The sequence below is a fragment of the Alexandromys fortis genome, unplaced genomic scaffold (genome assembly GCF_014885135.2).
Source record: "Alexandromys fortis isolate MF-2015 unplaced genomic scaffold, M_Fortis_MF-2015_v1.1 scaffold_7, whole genome shotgun sequence".
NCBI lineage: Eukaryota > Metazoa > Chordata > Mammalia > Rodentia > Cricetidae > Alexandromys > Alexandromys fortis.
In genome coordinates this window covers 18,032,209-18,046,945 of record NW_026067920.1, presented here as the reverse complement: position 1 = coordinate 18,046,945, position 14,737 = coordinate 18,032,209, and the positions used below count along the sequence as shown (strand labels likewise).

The 14,737-nt window shown below is 41.4% G+C and overlaps 2 protein-coding genes across 2 annotated transcripts in view; one reads left to right on the top strand and one right to left on the bottom strand.

The window, feature by feature from the left end:
* Nucleotides 1–1,070, top strand: part of Pno1 (partner of NOB1 homolog) — a 17,077-nt gene extending 16,007 nt beyond the window's left edge. The window contains exons 6-7 of the mRNA XM_050141355.1: nt 91–161; nt 645–1,070. Coding sequence (XP_049997312.1) covers nt 91–161; nt 645–712 — 139 coding nt within the window. The 3' untranslated portion in view covers nt 713–1,070. The remainder of the gene's footprint in view (nt 1–90; nt 162–644) is intronic.
* Nucleotides 1,071–5,667: 4,597 nt separating this feature from the next.
* The window catches only part of Ppp3r1 (protein phosphatase 3 regulatory subunit B, alpha), a 47,415-nt gene continuing 38,345 nt past the window's right edge, over nt 5,668–14,737 (bottom strand). The window contains exons 3-6 of the mRNA XM_050141037.1: nt 13,665–13,841; nt 12,155–12,214; nt 11,562–11,746; nt 5,668–7,760 (exon numbers count right to left, since the gene is read on the bottom strand). Of these exons, the coding sequence (XP_049996994.1) occupies nt 7,713–7,760; nt 11,562–11,746; nt 12,155–12,214; nt 13,665–13,841 (470 nt within the window). The 3' untranslated portion in view covers nt 5,668–7,712. The remainder of the gene's footprint in view (nt 7,761–11,561; nt 11,747–12,154; nt 12,215–13,664; nt 13,842–14,737) is intronic.

Genomic DNA, 14,737 nt, shown 5'->3' with positions numbered 1-14,737 from the left:
GATCTGTTGCGGTTTCCAGAGTTCTCAGTTTCCCAGGATTCGGTGCTGACATGGCTTTCGTGGCTAACCTGACTCATTTGCTTCTTTCAGGAAAGTTCACATTCTCGGCTCTTTCCAGAACATCAAGATGGCGAGAACTGCCATTTGCAACCTTATCCTAGGTAACAGCAGTTTACTATTTCCTTGGTGTTTCCTCTGCTTAGGGAATAGAAGGATTCAAGCCTTACTTACAAAGCAGCTTTCATATTGTTAAAGTACCAAACGGAAGTCAAAGAGCTGGTAAAGGAGGGAAAAACAGGAATATTTCACTTAGATTCTATCTGTTAGGGAAGAGAAAGGGTTCCTTGGCTAATCTCATTAAATCTCTACACAGAAAAGCTATTCCAAATATAACAGAACAGTTTAGGTTCTACAAAATGGGGGCTGCTGAACACATCCAGCAACTTGATTTAATCTAGTTCTAGAGTCAGCAATTTGCTCAGAGAACTGGGGGTTTTTCTCTGGTGTTCAGGTCTGGCTAGCTGGCTTTTTGAAATGCTATTTTTACAACTGACTTCTCTTAGCAGTGCAAAGTATTTGTCTTCTGTGTAGTTCTGTGTATTTGAATATATTTGTATATATAATCTGCTTTTTTTCTTGAACAGGAAATCTTCCATCAAAGGTGTATGGCAATATCCGAGCAGTGGCCAGCAGAGCAGCGGACCGGTTCTGATTCTCCTCCGACCCTTGAGATGCACACATAAAACCAGGGGATGATCTCCCAGCTGCCTACAGCTCAGGTTCCTTTTCACGTCTCAGCCAGAGCAGAAGCAGAAAGAAGAGGTTTAACAGGACTTGTACTCCGCTGCTTCTAGGATAATTTAAATATCAAAATGTAATACTTGTAATACTTAATACATTAAGTATAAATTGCTGTATTTTTCCCTTAATCCCATGTGGCAGATTCACAGTTTAAAATCCTGTCATTTACAGGCAACTTTGTAATTTGTCATTTACAGACAGATTTGTAAATAAAATTACAGCATTTTTTTCTCTGAAAATTTTCATTAAAATCTCCGAAGACTTGTGAATCATTGTCCCTGCTACAGGGCACCGACGTGACTGCTTCAGAATTGGGGCATGGCCCTAGTCTGTGCTATTGAACCTTACGTGCTCAGCTTTGCACTCAGTGCAATTTATGAAGCCTACATCACAAGGCTTCTCATGTAAATGATGAACGTAAAGCCATTTTCCCAAGAACAGTTTTGCAAACAGTGTATTCTTATAACTAGTGTCTGTATATGTGGATTTACTTGTTTCTTATATTGTTTAGAACCTACTTTATTAAACATGATTTAGATACTACATTCTTTTGTTTCTCAAAGGCCCTGGCCAAAACAATGGTTGGAGTATCAGGAAATAACTAAAAGTAGCAGTACTTTTTTGAGCCAAGTGGTGGTGGTGCACGCCTTTAATCCCAGCACTCTGCAGGCAGAGGCAGACTTTATGAGTTTGAGGCCATCCTGGCTCTACAGAGCAAATCCCAGGACAGGTTCCAAAAGCTACATAGAGAAACCCTGTCTTGGGGGGCTGGGGAGTAAATGTTTAAAAAATTTTTTAAAATTGCTAAGTATTTATGAGTGTTTTGTGCATTGGGTATGTGCACTATGTATGTGCCTGGTATCCCCAGACACCAGAACGGGATCAGATTCCTCAAACTGGTGTTAACAGAGAACGTTGTGAACCATGATTTCTGGGAATAAGTCTGAAAGGTCAGCAATCTTTAGCACTGAGCCAGCTCTAATAAAGAGGGGTGTGTGTGTTTGGAGATAGGTATCACTGTGTAGCCCTGGCTAGCCTTGAACCCACAGAACTTCCCCTGCTTCTGCTTTCTGAGTGCTGGAATTCAGGGTGTACACCACCACATCCAGCATAAATTTTAGTAAGTTGGTGTGTATGTGTGTGTATTCCTGCCACAGGAATACTCTTTATTCTAATAAAGAGGGGTGTGTGTGGGTGCCGGCCACATGTATATAGGTGTGTGTGTGTGCAGGTGCCTGCACATGTGTATAGGGGTATATGTGTGTGTGGGTGCCTGCAACATGTGTATAGGGGTGTGTGTAGGTGCCTGCAACATGTGTATAGGGGCGTGGGGGGGGGGGTGCCTGCCACATGTGTATGAGGGTGTAAGGGGGTGGGTGGGTGGGTGCCTGCCACACGTGTATAGGGGTTTGCCTGGAGCTATAGCTACAGGTGGTTGTAAGCCTGATGTGGTTGCTGGGGCTGAAACTCTAATCCTCTGGAAGAGCAGCAAGTGCTCTTAACCACTGAGCCATCTCTTCAGTTCTTCTTTGACTTTTGAGACAGGTTATGTAGTTAGTCCAGGCTGGCCTATGACTCACCGTGCAACCCAGCTTGCCCCAAACTTGGGACAGTCTGCTGCCTCAGCGTCCCATGTGCCAGTCGGGGTTACAAATGTGTGCCATCCATGCCCTGCTTAGTTTTTGTTGAGTCTGGGTTCCCCCTTTTTTTTTTTTAATTTCTTAATTTTTTATTTTTGTTTTTTCGAGAGGGTTTCTCTAGTTTTGGAGCTCTTGTAGACCAGGCTGGCCTCGAACTCAGAGATCTGCCTATCTCTGCCTCCCAACTGCTGGAATTAAAAGTGCTTGCCACCATCGCCAGGCAAGTCTGGGTTCCCTCTTACCGGTAGTGCTAACTACTCAAGCTGCTTTGTACCTTGGATATACTGTCTACCAACAGGAAATTGCTGGAGTTTCCCACCAAAGGAGAAAATATTATCAAACCTCACTGAAAGGAGGATATGTTGGGAATTCTCTATTCTGGAGTCTATAGAGCCTGTAGGAGGTACAAACACATGCCCAGTGAGAGGGATTAATTGTGATGACGTGGCTTTTCTGGGAAATCACGTCTATGGCCTTTTCAAATGTCTAATGTGATCGGTGGCTGGGTAACGGTCAGTGTTTTGTGTTTAATTCTAAGGAACTGAGACAGAGTAACATAGTTTTTGCCTGAGAAAGTGTGAGTGAGCTTCTATGTTAAAGTGTTTTTATTCCTCCTTCCCAAGCACCATGCAATCAGAAGGAGACAATGCTAAAGAACTCTTGGAATGTGAATGAATGAATGGAAAGCAATTTGACCGCATCTTGCTGGTAGTTTATCTTAGCAACCTGGACCAAATCACTCCCTTAACATCTCCAGTGATAGCAAACCACAGCCAACCCGAAACCTCAGTTTCTGTGGCCCTGCCTTGCTACTGAACTAGCCTGCTAACTGGAAGGCCAATTTTGGATCCGCAGCGTCTTTCACAACTCTAACTATACTTTACTTATTATTACATTGTCTGGGTTAAAAGAGAACTGATTTTCTTAGGTAAGCTATGGTACAACCTGGTAATTCTTATATTGGGGCTCCAGCTCTTGTGTCTGCCTAGCAATAGTGATAGGGATGAAAGTTGATAGTGGAGCACCTGGAGACAGACTTTACTGTTCTAAGAGCCATGTTATGATTGGAGCAATACACTGTTACATTATTGAAAGCATCTATAGCCATTCTGAAAGCTGCAAAATACCTGTCTTAGGAAAGTTTTACTTATTTGGCCAAAGAAAACCAGAATCTCTAGAACTCTCATTTGGATGGCTTAGCTGATGGGAAAGGTTGCAACAGGCCTTACAGCCCTACATCATTGTGAACCTGGAATGTGGGGGCGTTTTAAAGACACAGATGAACACCTCAAGACGTGAACACTACTTTGTACATCCTGAGAACTACACAGAAAGTAAATCTTTAACATCTTGTCCACACCTTTCATTCTAAAACATTCTTCACTAAAAAACTTTTTGAGGGCTGGAGAGATGGCTCAATGACTAAGAACACTGACTGCTTTTCCAGAGGACCCAGGTTCAATTCCCAACACCCACCTGTCTGTAACTTGTTTTAGGGGACCTGAAACCCATGGCAAAACACCAATGCATGTAAAATAAAATTCTTTTCTGAAATACAGCTTTCCACATTAATCAGTGTTAATTGTAGATAATGCAACTTTGTAACTAATGTGCAACCATCATAATTTTCTGTCTTCTGATGCTCTACTAAGTTTTTAATGCTAATTGCATTTCTTCCTGTTGCCCTTGGCACAAATTTCATTCATCTCCCGTAATTTTATTATATCAATATAAAAGTAGAGCTATTTCACGTAACAGGGTTTATCCATGTTAGGAAATATGTCAGGTTGTTCCTTCCTGTGGCAGTGTTTATTCTTGGCAGAATACTTGGACTGCTGCCAGCCTCTAGCTGGTGCAATGCTGCCAGAACTGAGCCCCTAATTCAGTAGTAACTAAAGAGGTGGCCAAGTCTCTCTCCCATACTGTTTTTCTAGCTTTTGGAGGAGAGGAAGAAGTTACAGTCTAAAGCTTGTAAAACAGATGGATTTGTGACTTGCATTCCCTTAATGACAGTGCTATTGAACATCATTTCCTGTGCTTAGTGGCTGCATGTGCATCTACACTGTCTGTTCAAGTCCTTTGCCCATATTTTAATTAGGTGTTTTATTGCTGTTCTGTAGACCTTCAGGTTTGATTATCAATCCCTATTTTTCTATATAGTTTACAAATATTTCTACCTTTTAAAGAGTTTCCATTTCATTCTGAAGTCATTTTCTTAGGCTCTCTCTCTTCAGATCCTCGACAGTGTGGAGCCCACTATTCAGTGCACACATATCTTGAAATCTGTGAATACATATGTATGTTCTGGGTTAAAATACCCAACACCCCACAACTCATTTGGGTAAGGGACTTCACTTACCTACCATGAGTTTCTCAACCCGATTACAGTGCTAAACACATTAAGAATTCTGCAGTACTTTCAAAAATAGGCCAGGCATGGTGGCACAAGCTTTTAATCCATCCCAGCACTGGGAAGGCAGAGGCAGGGAGAATCTTTGAGTTCCAGGCCAGTCTAGTCTACAGAACAAGTTCCGTGACAGCTGGGGTTACACAGAGTAACCCCACCTGAAAAAACAATTCTCAAAAATGGAAGTTATAAAACAGCTGCATTTATAAGATTGTCACCAGCCTGGCTTAGTGTGAAGTTAAATGCAATTACAACATGTGTAAGCCAAGAACTGCGTACCAGTTCATTTCCGAAATAACGATCACACACCGAAATCCAGGTGATACTCTGGAAAAGTGGGCATATGCCAAACAAGCAAACTGCCACTGTGTAAAGCATTGATTTTTAGTCTATAAGCAGGGAAGACAAAATATGCTTGGAAGAGGAGGCTGTGGAATAAAGGAAATGAGACCAGGTAAAGGGGTCCCAAGAGTATTTACATTTTACACCAGGACAATCAGAAAAGTCCCTTTGAGCCAGCACATAACACAGGTGAACAAGGCATTAAAGGCTACTGGAAATGAGGCTGGTACACAAGGGTGGAACAAAAGTAAACCAAACCCCGAAAGCACTAATAGGCCCGGGTCGGGAAAGTGAGTGGTCAGCGAGGTAAGCGGAGTCAGGGGACTTGATAATATCAGCATTTTCGTTTGTTCCAGTTACTTTGCCTGTAGCTTATGATTCAAAACAAGAAAACACTGTATCAAGGTTTGTAAACCCGAAAGCATGGGCTGGCCTCCCAACTGTAATAGATGTAACAGATGACAGAACACATCCAAGCAAGTTTCAAATATTTTATTGTCTTACTCATACAGTATGAAGTTCTCTAAAGATTTCACAACATGACGTGTATCATGCAGAAGAAAATTTAAACATTCAACATAAACCATGCCCTCCCCGCCTCCCTCACACAAACTAAAAAAGAAAAACCCTCATTCCCCAGTAAGGAAATAGTTTGCACTATTTTTTTGTTTCCACAATGCCAGCCAAGATATGCACAAGCAAGAGATATAGAAAGCATTTGCTAAAATATTTGTAACAAATAATTATGTACAAAAAAATTCACAAAAGCCTAGTTCCCTCTTGAGCAGAGCACATGGCGGCTGACACTGGGACAGACCAAACCGCGGGCTGGGATTGGAAGCCACGCACTGATCCAGAGGAACAAAGTAGTTACATGTCGTGGAGATTTTCATTTTGAGTATTATTAACATTTCCAAAGTTTGGCAACATCATCTTTTAAAATTATGCAAATTATGTAAACAAGAGGTACATTTTAAATTGATCTACATGCAAAACTCCATGTCATGCAAAGACACCAAGCACCGGGATTTTTCTCTCACAGACAGAGCCCATGGTGTGTGCAGCACTCAGTTGAAGGAACAGCGGTGGCAGGCAGGTGTGCTCAATTTAATATTTTTTCACCTTGATTCAACCCGCCCTTTACCATTCTTGATTATCATTCTTGATTATAAAACCAATTTTAATAGAAAAACTACATAGGGAAGACTCATATAAAACTAACCCAGAATGGTCTACTTCCAGCCAATAGTACCTTTGCAGAAAAGGGAAGGGATAAGGTCATGTGGTAGAGCATGACATACTTTTATGTCACACAAATTTAATGTCATTATCCATCACTAATCATGTGGGCAAAATAACAAAAATCTTTATGTGCTATCTTGCCTTCTGGCAAAGAAATTTTAAAAGTACAAATCTGAACAAAATCTGTTCTCCTCTGCATATAGATTAGCAAACAGGATTTTACATAAATATGTGCTCATTAAAGTATCACTAGTTTTTTTTTTTGATTAACTGATACATCTTTTGAAATGCAGAAGGGAAATTCATGGTTCATACACAGTTTAGTGACAAAGTCATTGTGGATAATGAAGCAAGGATAATCCATTACATGATTACTTTGGATTTTCTTCACTAAATAATACATTTTTTAAAAAGTCATGACTGCCTCAGAAAACTCCTGACCTTTATAAAATCACAATTGCTAATTACAATTACTCAGGGACACCTAATAAAAATAACAGCGACTGTAAAGTATCAGCCTGAAGCAGCCATAGCATATGCAGTTCTTCTATGGACACAAGAGCCCACTCTTGGCAACAGCACTGAACTAGACCTCCAACCGAGATGGACTAAACGCTGCTCAGCAATAAGACGCGGTCCCTGGAAATATATCAGAGATATAAATAAAGTTACAGACTTGTTACAAAAATGTAATTAAGGTAAATAATAGGGCATTAACAAATGCTTTATCAATCTCTCAAAGGAGAAAGCACAGAGAAAAGAAATAGCTGGCCTAATACCTGGCGCAAATTGTACAATCCTATATCTACATATAAAACTGTGTGAAATAAAAGGAAGGATGTTTTATGTTCTGCTTGGCACTTTTTGTACTCTAACATTTTGTTTCTGAATCAAGTATATTAAATTAAAGCCAACCTACTAAATATATAGAAAGCTACATATATCTATATATAAATATTTACATATGTATATATAGATACTTTCTTGTTATAAAAGATGAAGAAAAATAAATTAAAAAGCCAACCCCTTCCCTTTCTCCACCATGCCGATATGCTCTTTTCATGCTGCTGTCCTTCAAACCTTAAAGTGCTACACAGAGTTATTGAGAGAGTCGGAGTTCAATAACACTTAGTTGGCTTCATGAGGCTCATGTTGGAAAATGTGGCTTCACAGAGAAAAATACTTCCATTTAAATACACAGAGAGCATTGCTGGACGTCTTGAGCAGATCTTCAGAGATGGAGAAGAAAGCAAAAGTGTTGGATGGTTTTCTCCAAAGAGTCACACATCTACCACCATCTTTTTGTGGATATCTAGGCCACCTACAACCTGCGACAGACAGAGACAAGTCTTTAGTAGTAAAACAACGGTCCTGGCGACTTTTGTCAACTGGTCAGGCTAGCTACATCTGGGAAAGAGCAGCCTTAACTAAGAAAATGCCTCCATCAGAATCAGACTGCCTGTGGGCCAGTCTGTGGAACAGTTTCTTAATTAATGATTGATGTGGGAGGCCCCAGGCCATTGTGAATGGTGCCACCCCTGGGCAGGTGGGCACTGGGTAGGTGAGCAAGCCACGGAAGACAAGACAGTAAGCAGTATTCCTCCTTGGCTTCGGCATCAGTTCCTGCCCTGATTTCCCTTGAAGGTGGACTACAACTCCAAGATGTAGGTGACTGAGTAAATTTAGTGACAAGGTCAGGCCCATTTCTTTCATAGATAAGATATCCTGCTCCCTGCCCATCCCCCACTGCACCATTCCTTCCTACCATCTGCCTGGAGGATCTGACTTTAGGTGTCAGGGCAGGTTCCACAAGACTGAACATGTTAATGTGCAATTATTTTTAAAGCAGCTGCTGAAGAACTTAGCTCAGCCCAACTGAGGGGCTCCCTGCTCCTCAAAGCAACTACACATGGGATTGTTACCCAGGATCAGCACAAAAAAGCTGATGCAACTGGTGGAGTGGGCCAGGCTCTGTTTCAAGCTGGAAGAACTGAATAGTGTCATCTATGTGTTACTGGTTTTGAAGGCTTAAGGGGAGATGTAGACCTTGGGAAAACATTGCCTGAAGTCCTGAAGGTGAATCCTAGATTTCAATAGATAGCCTAGAATGTTAGATGCCAGGACCATGGAGGTTCTGCCAGGGAGAGCTGTAGAGCTGGGATGAAGTGGATCAAGAGAAGGGCTAAGTGTGCTGCAGACAGACAGTCCCACCCCTGGGCAGATGGAAAAGGAAGCTGAAAAGAAGCCTGGAAGCAGAGATCCTCCACAGCTTCAGTTCCTGCCTTGGCTTCCATGCTCATTATACACACTAAAAATACCTAAGAAGAAACCCCAACTAGGGCTACACATCCATCACTGGCCTGTGGGGCATTTTCTTGATTCACGAATGACGTTGGAGGGCCCAGCACACTGAACAGCAGTCCCGCTCCCAACCAGAGCAAGCCCGAGAAAATAAGCCAGCAAACAGTGGTCTTCCACGGTCTCTGTGCCAGTTCCTACCTCCAGGTTCCTGACTGGAGCTCCTGTCCTGGACTCCTTTAATGATGGGCTACAGTGTGGAAGTGTAAGATAAATCCTTTCCTCTCCTAGCTTGTTCTGTTTGGTGTTTACCACAGGGAGAGAGACCAAACTAAATCCAGACCTGCTTCTGCCAGTGATTTAACTGTAACTTTTCCTTCCCCAAGCTGCTTTTGGTCAGCAACAAGAAGCCAGCTAGAAGACTACTCCAGCTTCTAAGAGGATGGAGGTGTGGAGGTGAAAGCAGTCTGGTCCTTACATAAAGCCTCATGCAGGAACCCCTCATAAAGGTCTACAGTGACGTAAGCTACCCAGCCTTGTCTGTCTGTCCTCCTCTCTGACTTGTTATGTTACACTGAATGCATTTTATATTATAACATGGTTATGACTTTATGGGGACAAGGTAGAAGGTGTGGCTTTTAAAATGGTGTGCTTGGTGTCAAGCTGACAACGGGTGAAGCTGTGCTGTTAACCTGACAGTCTAGAATCGCCCTTGACAGGCTTCTGGGTGTGCCTCTGGTAGACAGCAGAGTACCGAGGGAGCACTAAGAGGGAGAAGATCCGCCCCACTGCGGGCGGACACTCTCAGGTGAGATCTGCAGGTGGAAGGAAGAATCGAGTGGGAGCTGCACCGTCATCATCCTCATCCTGACTGGTGACATGTGACCAGGTACCTTGAGTTCATGCCGCCCTCAATGGGCATGGAAGACTCTAGTCTTGAACTGTGAGCCAGAATAAACCCTACCCTTTAGTCACCTGCTACATTTTTAGACCAACAGGGTAAGTCTGTGTGTATACATTACATAATATCCTAAGACAAACTTGTGCCTCTCCCTCACTTTTAGGAAACTTCACTTTAAGCACATTTTATTCCACTCACAGGTTGTACTGGTTAGTGTTTTTATCAATTTGACACAAGTTCAACTGAGAAAATTGGCCTATGGGCAGACGGTGTTTTCTTGTCTGATGAACCCACCGTGAGCTGCACAACTATCAAATTGGCCCACTTGTTGCATAATTTCCATTTGTCTCTATCTGTATGAGTGACCCCCGCTCTAGAAAGGTCAAAGAACAACTCAAGAGGCTTGGTTCTCCCCTCCCACCAAGTAGGTCACCAAGAGATCAGATCAGCAAGCTTGCAGGCCAGCACTTTTTACCCACTTCTTGTGGGGTCTAAATGTAAACCAGGACTGGGAAACCTTCCTAGGTAAGTATCTACCAATGACTGACAAAACTCTCAATGTATTTCTTTGCCTCTCATCTAGAAGTGTCTATATTCTGCCTTTAGCTTGCAATTGAGCGTGCTCTGAGCTAAGGACTGTGGTACTGAAGACCAGCTGCAGGAAGGCTAGGAGCACCTAAGTGAGGGAAGGTGCTACCTCGTGCTAAGTCTCCTAGAACTCCCAGTACCTGCGAGACTCCACTGGACACTGACGGAACAGAAGAACCCGTTCACTGATAGCTTGAGAGAGGAAGGCACAAACCACTAGGCCAACTGCAGAGCATCTAAGGTTAGGACGGCAGGGCTCTTGCCCCTTTTCTCGGGTCCTTGGGACTCAGTTTCTGGTGTTGTCAGCTAAAATTCATGAACACAAGGCTGTTTTACACTGAAACATCTTTTTCTCCAAATAATTTATTGTTTTTTTTTTCTAATGTTCATTGGTATTTTGTCTGCATGCACGTTTGTGTGAGAGTATTAGACACTCTGGAACTGGAGTTATGGACAGAAGTGAGCTGTCACGTGGGTGCTGGGTATTATACCTGGGTCCTCTGTAAGAGCAGCCAGCACTCTCAACCTCTGATCCATCTCTCCAGTCCCATCAAAGCATTTTCAGACATGCTTTTTGTTGCTACTTGCAGTAATGAGTGGGCACTGGCCCAATGCTGCATGCATGGTGGCAGGCAAGTGCTCTCCAACTAAGCCTTATTCTCAGCTCAATGGGTGAGTTTTAAACAAATCTTAAAAATATATCCCACTTATAATTTCGATGGCCTATCAGCAAATAAGTTACTAGTACCATAGAGAGACGGCTATGTTGCAAGCGTAAGGCTCTGTGTTAGAACCCACATAAAAAGCTGGGTGTGGTAGCATGTATTTGTTGGTTTTTTTCTTTGTTTTTTTGGGGGGGGGAGCGAGACATTGTTTATCTTAGTAGCCCGGGCTGTTCTGAAACTCCCTCCGTAAATCATGCTGGCCTTAAACTCGCAGAGATCCACCTGCCTCTGCCTCCCAAATGCTGAGGTCCACTGTCAGCAGTGCTGAGACAGACAGGAGACCCCGGGGCCTGCTGGCCAGCTGGTCTAGCAGAAATAGTGAGCTTCAGGATCAGTGCAGAAGAGTTCACTTCCAGCCTCCACATACACCCACGCACACCCATCCCCAATCATATCGCTATCATTCCTGCAGCGTTTTATCAGACTGCTTATGTATACTATTTCTTGAGAATAGTATCTCTTAATTACCAGCAGTTAAAACATATTCCAAAATTTGAATGTGAGGCAACTGGGTGAAACAGAATTTCATATCAAATCAATGCTTATGCAATTGTCTAGTCAATGGTCCTTAAAAGGTTTTAGAACACGCTAACGGAAGAGTCAGCCTTCGCACTTACAGCACAGAACTCCTCAAAGGATATTCGCCCGTCTCCGTCCTTATCTGCATTTATGATGGTCTTGTCTACAATCTGCTGTAACTGTGTATCTTTCAGGTTATTCCCCACCATCATCTTCAACACCTGGAAGAGTTCCCCATTGGAAATATAGCCTTCTTTATCCATGTCATAGATACGGAAAGCAACTAAAAACAAACAAGAAACAGGCAAATCAACGCAATTATAAGGCAGATACAAATACTATAAATGAAAAGCTGTATTACCAACTATCTAGAGTTTACTATGAAGATGGCACCTTTTAAATTATAGAAGCTACATACACAGTTTGACTCAACATTAACTGATTAGAAGTTGAGCTATGGAGTGTAGACTACCCAGGCACAAGAACCAGTACGACTTACAGCACGCGGTGTGCCTGTTCTCAGAAACATCTGCTTTCCAGCTACACCGCTACAAACAGCGTAAATTCAAATATACTACTAGCTGCAAACACAGTGAGTGCTTTCCTGAGGTCTGAGACGCAGCACGCAATGGTATTTAAGGGGGAATACTCACACCTCAGCACGCAATGGTATTTAAGGGGGAATACTCACACCTCAGCTTCTGCTCCTTGTCGCCTTTCACACTGAACTGAGAGACCCCTTCAATGAATTCTAAAGAAAAGTTGAAAATGTTTACAAATCACAACTTTAAATTTTTATAAAGAAAAGCAACATTCAAAGGGTTATTTCTTTTGCAAAACACTAAAAGTAGTGAACAGAGAAATCCTGTCTTGAAAAACCAAACCAAACCAAAACAGTAGCGCTGAAAAATCAGTATGTCAATTTTAAAGCTTCCAAACACAAGGTTCCTTTTTTTTTAATTTAAACTTTTAATTTTATTTGAGTTCTCAAGATTAATCATTTTGAGTTATATGTTAAGGCCTGTAAAGCCATTAACATTCAAAAACACCCTTTAAGGATATTTATTTAACCAGTTTTCTTTATACTATGACAAGAAAAAGACTGTACATTATTTTAGCAAAACAAAAAACCATTTAGGTTTGTAGCTATACTTTGTTTATAATGTAACAAAGCTTGCCTGAAGAGGGAAGTACAGAGCTAAGCCACTAGGTAGCCACAGAGGCCAGGCAATGGTGGCACACACTTTAATCCCAGCACTTGGGCGACAGGGGCAGAGGGATCTCTATGAGTTCAAGGACACCCTGGGCTACACAAGATTGAATCTGTCTACTTAAAGAGAAACAGAGCTCACACAAAAAACAATGCCAGCACTTGGGATCACAGTCTATTCCCGCACTAGGGAGGTGGAGAAAGGACTACAGCTGAGAGGAGACAGGAGCTCAGGGCAGTCTGAGGATGCAGTCTGCGGCTTCACAGAGAGAGCATTCAGTCTGAGGATTCATGGAGACAAGACTGCCCTTTCAGTCTGAGGTAGATAGAGGTAAGAGCTAGTAGCTGGCTGTTCTGCTTCTCTAATCTTCACACAAGCTTTATTTTTTTAGATTACAAACAAAACATCACTACATATGTTTCCATTCCAAAACATGTAAAAAAATACTGTTAGAAATTTCTAGAAAAATTATTTACTTACAATCTGGTAAACAATAATTCTTAAAAAACAAAACAAGAACATTGACAATTCTAGCTAAATGTGTATTTTTAAAAGCTTAAGATCAAATGTACAATGGTACATCAGTTGATCAATATTTGCATAAAAGATTCCTCGATGTCGAGCTGAAATGAAGGACACATGGGCTACCAAAATTGACCAGTACAGGTCTCATTAAAATGAAACTTTAGAAAAGGTAAGAAAAAGGAAAAAATATAGTTTTTAATACTGTTAAGCTGTCCTTGAATGAGAATGATTTTTCTTAAAACAGGAAATATTAAATGCCCCTTTTTGTGGTAGACTATACTCTTAAAGACACACATCGACAATTTATGAAGCAAAAAGGATAATTAAATCTACATAACAAATTTTCAAGTTTTAGCATAAACTTTAATTATAAAATCACCAAAAATAGACACTTAAAAAAAACTAGTTTCATTCTTGTTTAGAGTGTGCTAAGACTAACTTTAAAAACAAAATGCCCTTCATTACCTTTGAAGTCCACCTCTCCATTTCCGTCTGTGTCGAAGATGTCTATTACCCGCTGCACTAAAGGGTTCTGTTGTAACTCTGGCAGAGACATGAATTCTTCCACACTCAAAGAACCGGAATTGTCCAAATCAAGCTTCTTGAATCTCTTTCCTAGCCTTTTAATTTCATCAGCATCAACTAAAAGCAAACCAAAAAGTAGCAAGATTTTAACTTCCAATTTGATCTAAGAAACCACAAATTGCTTCTAAGTAAATACAACAAATATTTTTGCTTGGTTACATTTCTATTTGTTCCTGCCATGGCCTATGGTTGCTAGGCAGCCAGCTATCCCAGAGTGACAATGCTTTACCAAGCTGACCATGGAGGTCTGTGATACACACTGAATCAGTTTCTGCTCCTTTATTTTCATTTTTAAAGTATAACTTATGTCTAATACCCCATGATTAAAAATCCCAACCTTTCCCACCCATTTTACTCAGCAAAATATTTGGGGACTTTATGTGGGTTTCTTGAACATTCTTTCAGGTTTTTCAACATTCTTCCAGGTATGAGCAACTATAACACACCTTTTACTTCTCTCCTCAAAATTCGCTTTTCAGTACTTCTAAAGAAAAGCAGAGGGTACAGAGATGGCCAAGGACTTAAGAGAGCTGCCTGCTAGCAATTCCAGAGGACCCACGTTCAACTACCTACCAGCACCCACATAGTAGTTCACAACCATCTGTAACTACAGTTCTAGGGAGTCTGATGCCCTGTGCTGGTCTCTGAGGGCACCAGGAACTTAGGTGGTGCACAGACATACATGTAGCCAAAACATACATACACATAAAATTTAGAAAAGAAAATCCGGTGTCAAAGTACCTTCTAAATATCTCTGTTTATGACATACACACATGATACTCATCATAGGAACTTAAAACTAAAGGGTACACTTAAAATATAAAAACATATTAAAATGGATACAGCAAAAAAAAAATATCTATGATATTAAAGACCAGAGTCACAGGATGGCACTGATGTCTCCCATAATTCAAAAAAGGTGAAGAAGTAATGTCAGTAAAATATGGACCTCT